The following is an 11,408-nucleotide window of genomic DNA, read 5'->3' as shown; positions in this document are numbered from 1 at the left end:
AAGTTCAGGTTTGCATGAACCTGGTTGACAGCATGCCCAGGAGACTATATGCTGTCATTAAGGCTAAGGGTTGCCCGGCTAAGTATTGATAGTTGTGTAAATACTGTCATACTAACAGCTAGCTGTCTAATTTTTGGTTGATTGTAATCTATTACATACCTTTCTATCAAAGTTATGTGACATTATCAAGCTGAATTTGTTCTGACTAAGTTTAACTTTAAATTCTTGTTATATTTTATTACCATTTTTTAAACTATAGCGAATAAACTGTGATAAGGTGAGAAATGTTGAAGGTGTCTGAATATATTTTGGTTTGACTGTATCTATTTGATAAATGAAGTTAACCAACTAACATTATACATACTCTTTTGGTTTCTGTACCCAATATTTAAAAAATGTACAAATGCAATAAAATATTGGTATCGGTACTCGGTATCGGCAAGTACCAAAAATAAAAGTATCGGTATCGGGCGAGTACTGGAAAAAGTGGTATCGGTGCATCCCTACTTACAATATTGTTAGCTGGGGTCAGTAAGATTGTTAGTTTGAAAGAAATGAATTAAAAAAATGAATTAAGAGGATGCATTTAATCGATCAAAAGTGACAGTAAAGACATTTCTAAGGTTTCAATAAAATGCTGTTCTTTTGAACTTTCTATTTATCAAAGAATCCTGAAAAAAATGTACACGTTTTCTACAAAAATATTTAGCGGAATAACTTTTTTCAACATAGGATCATAATAAGAAATGTTTCTTGAGCAGCAAATCGTCATATCAGAAAGATTTCTTAAGGATCATGTGACACCGAAGACTGGAGTAATGAATTAAAATAGAAAACAGTTATTTTAACTAATAATAATATATCACAATATTACCATTTCTACTGTATTAAAAAAAAAAAACTTAACGACCACAAACTTTTGAATGGTAGTGTATATACACACAAACTTTCACTAATTGCGCTTTTCCACTGCGTGGTACGACTCGGCTCGGCACGGCTCAGTACGGCACGGTTTGCGTTTCCACTGCAGTTCAGTACCGCTTTAGAGTGGGCGGGATTATTCACATGTCGTTATAGTTGCGCCGCCTCTACTACCACGACTCCTAAAAAAAACTTTTTAATTCCGCGTCGCCCTATCAAGCTCTCGCTGTCAACCGAGGTGGTACTAAAAAAAGTACCAGGTACCAGGTACTGTACCCAGTGGAAAACCCCCAAAAAGTGAACCATACCGTGCCGTACCATGCAGTGGAAAAGCGCCATTAGATGACTTACTTTCCTTCTTGGTGATGTCCACTGCCAGCACAGTGACCGCTATGTTGTCTTTATTGGACCGCATATCCTTCAATACAGCAGAGTTCAGCTCTCTCTGAAACTCAGCCAAGTGTGCATTTGTAAAACCTGAGAAAGACACAGACATACCGTGAAATCATGAAAGATGTGTTTAATTTGTCTCAATGACACTGAGCAGATTCCTGTAATTGTCAGCTCACCGTTGGGAGCAGGAACATAGAAATACGGGGCAAATCCATGAACATGGCAGCACACGCTATTTCCACTGTCTGTCACACCAAACATGCGCACTATGGGCACTTTACCCTGTACCTGCCCAGGCATTCCCGCTACCGCGGATCCTAAACACCAGACAACAACACACTGAGGAAAATATCTTATGGATTTTTATGTGTGCATTTGTGAGAGAGGATGTGTCTCTCACCCAAGTAGTAATCCAGGTCTATCTGCTGAAATATTAGTGTGTCTGAGTTTGGTTGAAGAGGAGGTGCATGAGGTCTTTTCCAACGTGGATTAAGATCAGCAGAGAATAAGTCACCTGAGCAAAAGAGGGTAGATCATGTATGGATGATTTTAGATATTTTTTCCTATAAGATTGTTATGGGATTGGCTTAATTTTTCTTTTTTGTTTTGTACTGCAACTGTATTCATGGATTGGTTTTTGTGAGTATAATAAACACAACTTAATTAATTACAAAGTAACAGACAAAACACATACTTACCCACTGGAATGACATCATGACCTGCCTGGCCCTCCTCTGACTCCGCCTCCATTTCCATTTCATCAAATAGAGCGAGTTCCTCTTCAAACTGGGAGGGACTATCCTCCCATTCGGTGCTCATTTTCCCCTTCTTGGCCTGTGAAGCCCCGCCCATTGCAGGGCCTCCATTGCGCCTTTTGAAGTCCATTCTAAAGCAGCCCTGCAAAAACAATGTCAGCTTTTTATGAGCAAATCAAACACTTAAAAACAGTCACTTCTATCTTGCCAACTGAATGTGTTGAACTCAGGTATGGGTAACAACAAAGTATACAATTTATAAAGGAATATAACAAAGTGAAGACATAGTGCACGTCACACGATTAAACGTCTCAAAAATAAAGAATAACATCAAAACAACCTTAAGGAATAATATTAAAAATGATATGACGGCCCTTCATTATCATTTGCATAAAATGGGCGGGGCTAATGAAACAGGCGTACAAATTAGTAAAGGAGTCTTTCAAATTAAGCTGCTTTAACTGTCTGGTCATAATTTTCTGGAGTTTGACAAAAAACGTTACGAATAAAACTATAGTGATTTGCAAAACGTACTCTGTCACTAGTCCCACTTAGAACTATTTAGAAGCTATTGTTATTGATGATCTGGGTGTCTTTAGGTTGGGTCAACATCATTGTTGTTAAGTATTGTGCATAATCAGCAATATTTCGTTTAACAAACAACATACACAACGTTCAGATTGTTTAAGTTTTGCACACAAGTATTATTTCAACTATAATTAATCTTGATTGGTAATCCAGCAAACAAAATAAACATTTATTCAGCAACAGTAAGATCACATAAACAAGATTTAGGCTCATAATGTTTACTTTCACATTGCGTATTATTAAATACTACACTAGGAGAACTGGACAAACGAGAAACTTAGCAGAACATGTTAGCAACACGCAAAACAACAAAGCGGCGCAGCAAACTCGCGCGAGGTGCATCAGGCAATCTAATATATTGAGGTGAACTCTAGCCACTGAACAAATTCATAATCTTTCACCTTTTATTCCAGCTCGATCGCTATTACTCCGCATATGTGCTTGACAAATCTCCCGCCACTTCAGTGTTGAGTGTCAGTTTCCACCGGACCAGAGCAACATCCGTTTTCCCGGTAAAATTGCGTAGGGTCCACGAAGGACTGCAATTGGTCGAAATGTAGGAAGTGAATCGCTTGTATATTGACGACGATTACTGCCATTTTGAGAGGGTCGTGTTTGAGAAGAGCGAATAAAAACAATGTTTTAATAAATAAATAGATAATCGAATGTGTGTCAGAATTAGACAAATAATAATAATAATAATAATAATAATAAAGCTACAAATTAGCGCTTACAGTTTAAATGCAGCCAAAGAGCTCTTTGTACTTTCCCCATATCTAGATATTTATTGAAATACTTGATGCTGCTGTTATACGTGAACATGAACCTGAACTGTTTACTTAAATAATTACTTGAAAATTTGTTTACTTATTTCAGAAATGGTTGAATGTTACATTCCATTTTATAAAAAATTATACAGAAATAATATGTCATACATAAAAGTAAAAAAATAAATTACTCTACATCCTTAATTACTATGCAAGTCATATTTTTAAACCAAAGTACTTTATCATATACATTAAGTACATACATTAATAGTTGTCACTTTACATTTTAAAGTACTTTACTATCATGCTTGTGTTTACATATAATATTGCCAAAGCATTACAGACAAAACAAGCAATGACAAGAAAAAGAAATATACAATATTAAAATAACAAAATAGCAATAAAACTGTATACAATAAGTGCTAGTTAATGAATAAAATAAGAAAAGTAATAGAAAAAAGTGTAGAATATCTGTATACATTACATAATAAAATAAACATTTATCAAGTTATTAAAACAAAAAATCTGTAATAAATGTACTGTACAAGCATAGTCGTTGATTATAATGATCAAGGCAGAAGTTAGTTTCTTGAGGGAGTGCAGTTTAAAGTGCGCACAAAACGCAAAAGCCAGCGGCTTACTATCATTGCGAGTTGCCGGAGGAAAGTAGCAGGGATACAACATTTTTCCCAACATTATGTTTAGCCAATCAAATTTTTCATACAGGTAAACGCCTATCTCTTTGGGGAAGTGAGCGGTGAGGAGGAGACGCTGCTCCTTCATGTACTGAGAGATCAAGAAGGAGGAGTCAGCGTCAGATAACACACGCCCATATTTTATGACGCACCTTGTCGCGTGCAAGCTGTCACCCTGACGGACAGCCAAATTGCCGTATAATACAAGGAGAATTTGCGCAGGAGACCCCGCCCACTGTCAAATCATCCTTCTGGTGATTGACTCCAGCAGATGTGACTGTGAGGCTTGCGCCGCTGAGCGAGGAGAAGACACTACCGCAGGGTGAGTGCATAACTTACTGCATTTATGTGTTGTCAGTCTGAAATTACATGTCCGTGTGTTTTAAAACCCGCAGAGGAACGTTGCCATCCATCTGCGAAGCCCGTGATTCCTGTCACGAATTTATCAGGGTCATAACCCACTTGTACAGCCCGTGTTCGACTGGCCAGTCCGTCCTTCCTCAAGCGTGCAGAGGAAAAGCTTGCGACTTTATTGATCGTGTGCACCCGTGTATTTAACGCACTTTTATATTTATGTCCACGAAAAACGCTTTACTTGTTCTGTTGTTATGGTGACTGTGACGTTCTGCGTTCGACTGTGTGGTCAAAGCGCACGTACACTTCACTAACACTTAAAGAACACTACATAGTGGTTTCATAATCCATGTAGCAAGTGCGTGAAGGTGTGTTTATATTGTATGGAGGACCTTAAAATACCGTTATGTCATTCATGAAGCCTGTCTGGGTTTACAGGGACTTTAAACGCCATCTCTCAGTCACTTTCTGTCTTTCTCGTAAAACAGGCCTCATGTTGCTCAAGGTATGTTGAAAGTGGAGGGTGTGTAAGTGATGGTCTGACTGATTACATGGTGTTATGATCATAGACTGTATAAAAGGTCATGCCTAGACTTGAGGTGAAGGCACAGTGTCATTATGTATTTGTAGACATCTCAACATATGATATAATTTGAACATGCACTTGCTCATAGTACTAAAGAGGCCTTTTCAAATGTGTTTGTGTGTGCAAATCCGAGAGAAGAAGAGCCAGTGAGCCATGTTAGAAGATGAGTCATTTTAATGAATTGCTGTTGATATAATTTTGTGTCAGGAGAGAATGAGGAAGTGTGTATGTGTGGTGCTTGCTTGAAGGTCATATACTGATGTCGACAGCTTTTGGCACATCATAGGTTCACATTTATATGATGGATATAAGCTGCATATTACTTTAAATGAGACTATTAATCTAAAAACATGGATCGATTGATTGATATTATTCTTGTATTTTATTACCCAGCATGCCACTGGCGCGCAGTTTGTCGGTCACCTCCCTGTCCGGCCTGGAGGAATGGGATGAAGAGTTTGATCGGGAGGATGCAGTCCTGTTCGAGATCGCATGGGAGGTCGCTAATAAAGGTGTACATGTTTCTTTTCTTGGATATGATGTTTCAATGCTAATGTATCATTGTACACATTTACACGCATATCTTCAAAGATCTACACTAAAATTCAAGTTTAGGGCTGGTAAGATTTTTTTTTATGTTTGTGAAAGAAGTCTCTTATGCTCAACAAGGCTGCATTTATCTGATTAAAAATAGTAATATTGGGAAATGTCATTACAATTTAAAATAACTGATTTCTGTTTTAATATATTTTAACATGTAATTTATTCCTGTGATGGAAAGCTGAATTTTCAGCATCATGACTGCTGTCTTCAGTGTCACATGAACCTTCAGAAATCATTCTGATATGCTGATTTGCTGCTCAAGAAACATTCATTATTATTGTCAATGTTAACTTAGATTTGTTAATTAGATTAGATTTAATGTCAATTTAGATAAATTAAAAAAAAGGATTCTTTGATAAATAGAAAGTTCAGCATTTATTTGAAATGGATGTCTTTTCTAACATTATAAATGCCTTTGCTGTCACTTTTGATCCATTTAATGTTCTTCTGCTGAATAACAGTATTAATTTCCTTTAAAAACTGAACTTTTGAGCAGTATTGTAAATTTAGTTTTAAGATATTTATCGCATTGCTCCATTGACATATCATGAGTGCACATTAACAAAAAAGGGCTGAAGTATATATACTATATTTTTTTTGGGCATAATACCATGTTTGTTTTGAACATGGATACCTGATACCACCTGATACCATTTTCTCTTTGTACACAGAAAACAAATAGGACTATAGGAAGAATACTGTATAAGACTGTATTGAAAGTATATGTCCAGTTTTTTGTGTGCATCTCCTGACCTAGTAAAATTCCTGAAACTGTTTAGGAGTTGTGGATTTTTTTACTCTCTGTTAAATTGAGGACCAAGTGGGAGATAAAGACTTTAAGGGTTATAATGTTTGAGTGTTCTATTTCATGAAAGGTTAAAGGTTTAAGCATCAGTAACCAGAGCTAAACAATCCATACTGCATTTTACATATCCTATTGAATTTTCCATAGAAAGTGTCAATATATTGAGGTTTTTGATATAATGTAATGTATCAACCAATACTAAAATGTATAAAAACCAAAAAATTATCAAATTGATGGATCTGTCCGTATTAATAAAAACACCAACATGTTTTTAAACCTAATTATTTTGAAGCACTTTATGAGAGACAATCATCTACCAGAAACCAGATACTGTTGTTGTTTTCACACCACAAAAACCTATACGCCACATGACTCAACTGCCAAGCGTTCACAGATACTGTATCCACATACTCAGGGGCGCAAGAGTCATGTGACTCTAGTGTTGGTATTTGCTGCACTCTGTGAGTGAATATTATATATTATTGATGGCTAGATTAGATAAAGGTCAAGGGGACCTGTTGACAATTTCGAGTTCAAAGGGTTGGGTGGCCTTCTCTTTCCTGGACCTAAACATCTGTTAAAGGGGTCATATGATGCTATTTTAAAGATCATTATTTACCATGCCTTCTTTCTTTGCGTGCACATTTTGGGTGGCATTATGCTAATATTTTCACATAGTGAGGTAGATATGTGGGGGCGTGTTAGAATGAGCCGTTTTAGGTAGGCGTGGCTGACTCTTAACTTTTATAAAGAATATCTCTTTGGATTTGAGACTTTAGTCTTTGCAACTTTACAGGTCTTCTTTATGCACCAAGAGCTTGTAACACTCCAAAGAGAAAGGAAAACTTGAAATCGCATCATATGACCCCTTTAAAGGTTAACTAACCACTCTCGTTTTGTGGCAGTTGGTGGCATTTACACGGTGATCCAGACCAAGGCGCGCCTGACCTGCGAGGAATGGGGTGAGAACTACTTTCTGGTGGGCCCGTATATGGAGTCCAGTGTCAGGACGCAAGTGGAGCTGATCGAACCCTGCAATGCGACACTCAGGAGAACCATTGACAAAATGAACAGCAGTGGATGCAAGGTATACACATTCACACACTTTCATACTTTGCTGGTTAGCTGATTCAATAAATATCGGAAAAAGAAGGCAGTTTCTAGCTTTAGGTTTGTTCACCTCTGTTTATCCACACTAATATGTGCACACACACACACCACGCAGCCCATTTTAATCTGCTTTTATCCGCAGTGAAACCCTAAACCTTCATTCTGGAGAGTGTTTGTGTGACATCTCTCTGGTGTGTTGCAACTTTACAGATCTTCTTTATGCACAAGAGCTTGTAACACTTCAAAGAGAAAGGAAAAATGTAAATCGCATCATATGACCCCTTTAAAGGTTAAAGGCTATATCAGTGTCTGACAGCCAGACTGAGGTCTATTTCAGTTCTTTGAGGAAATTTTCCCCTGAGAGATACAGTGTAAATTGGCACCAGCGTTATTGCAGGGTCACTTTGCCATCAGTACGAACAGAAATGAATTTGTGTAAATTGAAGTCAAGCATCCAGGTTTCTCATAGTATGTATTAGCTAAAAATGTTTGCTAGTTTGTCCATGTGGCTTCATCTGTTGTTGATACACAATGATGTCTTAAGACTAACAAACCGGGAGTTGCCTCCCAAATGGTGTGAGTTGTGATCATTGAAAATTTGGGGCAAAACTGTGTGAAGATCTTATGAACATGTCAGGTCTTAGTTATCAGTATACTATTTCTGTTGAATGGTATCATTTTTAATATCTAGCAAATTGACAAGTTTCTAATTTCCTTCCTTCCTTTCCCTTCTACTCTAGGTATATTTTGGTCGATGGCTGATTGAAGGCTCTCCATATGTGATTCTGCTAGATGTGGGCTTCACAGCTTGGTCTCTGGACCGCTGGAAGATTGAATTGTGGGAGAATTTTAGTATTGGTGTGCCCTGGTTCGACAGAGAGGCAAACGATGCTGTTCTCTTTGGCTTCCTCACTGCATGGCTACTGGGAGAGGTGTGCAGTGTTGTTTTAGTATTACTTATATTCTATTATAGTATTTATTAATATTTTGAAATCTTATTTTTTGTATTTTCAGTTTCATCTTAATTTTAGTTTGTTTTAGTAATTTTGTTATGTCCTTTTGTGATTATAGTTTTTTAAAAATATTTCTTTAATTTATTTTAATTGACTTTTAGTTGTAATAATTTTAGTACTTTAGCAACAAAGTTATTTATTTCAGTTAGTTGCCTTGTAAGTTTTTTAGAAGTTTACACTTCTCATCTAATATTTATGTTGTGTTTTATCTCAGCTTTATTTTAATTTACAAAAACGTTTTAATAGTTTTAATTTTAGTTAACTATAACAACACGGGAAGTGTGTTTCATTCTGTCTTTATATGATATCTTAATATTAATTTTGTGATTGTAAATTTGCATGTTATGTTCCCAACAAAATTCAGTGAGAGAAAAAAAGTTTCACAATATTATTAATTCTCATTAATTATAATTTGAATATGTGTGTTTCAGTATGCAGCTCAGTGTGACGAACCTCCTCACATTGTAGCGCATTTTCACGAGTGGCTGGCGGGTTTAGGACTCGTCTTATGCAGGCAGCGCCAGTTACCCGTAGCAACCATCTTCACCACACACGCCACGCTGCTCGGCCGATACCTGTGTGCTGGGAGCGTTGACTTCTACAACAAGCTCGCTGAGGTTTGTGCGAGAGAATGTGTTTTTGTGGATAAATGATACGTCCTCTGTTACTGTTTATGCTGTTTATTATAACCCACACCTCATAGCCAGATAGAATCAGATTTCTTTCAGAAAATGTTCCCTATTTTTAAGCACATAAAGGTTTGACACCTAGATGATGCTCTAAATGGATAAACACATAGAGAGAGAGAGACAAGTTCATGGAATTAAGTTGAAGAAAGCTTCCTGAAGTGTCTGTCGTTATTTCTCCATGTGTAGTTCAATGTGGATAAAGAGGCAGGTGACAGGCAGATCTATCATCGGTACTGTCTGGAGCGTGCAGCAGCCCGCTGTGCACACGTCTTCACCACCGTCTCTCAGATCACCGCCATTGAAGCCGAGCACTTACTAAAGCGGAAACCAGGTGACTTAAGTTTCTGCTTGTACTGTTTCCTCAAGAGATTGTAACACTACATCCTAATGGCAACAAAATGCAGTCATGAATCAGTCAGATTATATAATTTAAGATGTCATCATGTGCGTATTGATCTGATATTAGAAAAGGATTCTGGCTTCATTTCATCACTGTGGATGCTTCCTGATTTAGTTCAGAACTGGACTTTGGCCAGGAAGCTGCTGCTTTTTGACCCTATTTGGTCTATTTGCCAAAGTTATCCACATTCATCTTTTTCCGTCAGATATCGTAACTCCAAATGGCCTGAATGTGAAGAAGTTCTCAGCCATGCACGAGTTCCAGAACCTCCACGCTCAGAGTAAAGCGCGCATCCAGGAGTTTGTCAGAGGCCATTTCTACGGGTCAGAGCTCATAAGACACACAATCATATTCATGCGTCCGTAAGCAAAACACTCTGTCATACGTGTTTTCTCTTATTGTTTTGTGTGCAGGCATTTAGATTTTAACCTTGACAAGACAGTGTTTCTCTTCATTGCTGGACGCTATGAATTCTCAAATAAAGGAGCTGACATCTTTCTTGAAGCATTGGCTAGACTTAATTACCTGTTGAGGGTGAGTATTTGTGTTTTTGGTTGTTTGTCCATTCGAACACAAAATGTTACAATACGTCACAATGCGAACACAAAATGTTATAAAGATGAAGAATCTTTGTTAGAAAAGGTTTAAATTTGACCTTGATTTGAAACGCTATTCTTGTATGTCCAGGTGAATCACAGCGAAGTGACCATAATAGCATTCTTCATCATGCCTGCTCGTACCAACAACTTCAACGTGGAGACCCTGAAGGGCCAAGCCGTACGGAAACAGCTCTGGTAACCATGACAACTGCACTGTGAGGACTGCTAACATGAATGACACCGTTTAGCTCAGCCGACTTAATATAAACAACCAAGTTCAACCAAGTTGTCTAGAACGCAGTTTTATTTTAGTATTATTTATATACTGTTATAGTTATTAATATTTTGCATTAGCTTTTATTATTCATTTTAATTTTAGTTTAAGTTTTAGTAATTTTGCTATGTACTTTTGTCATTTTTATTAGTTTGTTTTTAAAATATTCTTTAATTTAATTATTTTATTTAAATTCAGTTTATCTTTATTTTTAATTCAGTTTTAGTTTTGGTCGTTTTAGTACTTCAGCTTCAACTTTTTTTTTTCAGTTAGTTGCCAGGTTTTTAAGTTTAACCATCTCATCTAATATTTATATTTTATGTATTTCAGCTTTTTTTTTAAATTAAACTAATGAAAACAATTTGTAATCATTTTAGATTTAGTTGTACTTAACAATAACAACAATGGTCTAGAGCAGTGCTTCTCAAAGTCCGGACTCCGGTCTGGATCCGGAACCGGAGGGAATTCAGTCCGGACCCGCCTCCATTTCGTATTTCAAGAACACTAATTATTTCCTACTTTGATAAACGCATGTTAAACTTGTAAATCATATGTTGCGTTTTTTTAATGTCTTTTTGGAGATGGTCCGAAATGAAAGCGAAGGCGAGATATTGAAACTTTTCCTTCATGACATTTGTTGTCATGACATCCAGTGAGCGTATGACGTTTGACATAATCGGATATTTCACCGCTAATATGAGTAATTTTTTATTTATTTATTTTTGTTATCACTTAGATTATGGCCATTTGACTTATAGCAGTGTCCAGTGTTTCCCATACATTGAGTTATTTGTGGCGGCCCGTCACAAAATCAAAACTGACCGCCACAAATAGATTTTCCAAAAGGATTCTACTT

General features: G+C 36.9%; 2 protein-coding genes across 2 annotated transcripts in view; one reads left to right on the top strand and one right to left on the bottom strand.

The window, feature by feature from the left end:
* LOC107731044 (DNA polymerase delta catalytic subunit-like) overlaps positions 1–3,191 on the bottom strand; it is a 12,523-nt gene extending 9,332 nt beyond the window's left edge. The window contains exons 1-5 of the mRNA XM_016542025.1: positions 3,059–3,191; positions 2,013–2,211; positions 1,715–1,828; positions 1,491–1,631; positions 1,273–1,398 (exon numbers count right to left, since the gene is read on the bottom strand). Coding sequence (XP_016397511.1) covers positions 1,273–1,398; positions 1,491–1,631; positions 1,715–1,828; positions 2,013–2,199 — 568 coding nt within the window. The 5' untranslated portion in view covers positions 2,200–2,211; positions 3,059–3,191. The remainder of the gene's footprint in view (positions 1–1,272; positions 1,399–1,490; positions 1,632–1,714; positions 1,829–2,012; positions 2,212–3,058) is intronic.
* A 1,169-nt stretch (positions 3,192–4,360) lies between these two features.
* The window catches only part of gys1 (glycogen synthase 1 (muscle)), an 11,376-nt gene continuing 4,328 nt past the window's right edge, over positions 4,361–11,408 (top strand). Inside the window, exons 1-9 of the mRNA XM_016542011.1 lie at positions 4,361–4,441; positions 5,453–5,571; positions 7,373–7,554; positions 8,318–8,509; positions 9,022–9,207; positions 9,466–9,610; positions 9,885–10,002; positions 10,093–10,213; positions 10,367–10,473. Coding sequence (XP_016397497.1) covers positions 5,454–5,571; positions 7,373–7,554; positions 8,318–8,509; positions 9,022–9,207; positions 9,466–9,610; positions 9,885–10,002; positions 10,093–10,213; positions 10,367–10,473 — 1,169 coding nt within the window. The 5' untranslated portion in view covers positions 4,361–4,441; position 5,453. The remainder of the gene's footprint in view (positions 4,442–5,452; positions 5,572–7,372; positions 7,555–8,317; positions 8,510–9,021; positions 9,208–9,465; positions 9,611–9,884; positions 10,003–10,092; positions 10,214–10,366; positions 10,474–11,408) is intronic.

The sequence above is a fragment of the Sinocyclocheilus rhinocerous genome, unplaced genomic scaffold (assembly GCF_001515625.1).
Source record: "Sinocyclocheilus rhinocerous isolate Xijiao unplaced genomic scaffold, SAMN03320098_v1.1 scaffold1185, whole genome shotgun sequence".
In the NCBI taxonomy this organism is placed as follows: domain Eukaryota; kingdom Metazoa; phylum Chordata; class Actinopteri; order Cypriniformes; family Cyprinidae; genus Sinocyclocheilus; species Sinocyclocheilus rhinocerous.
The sequence above is the reverse complement of the archived record's forward strand: the minus strand, read 5'-3'. Positions and strand labels throughout refer to the sequence as shown.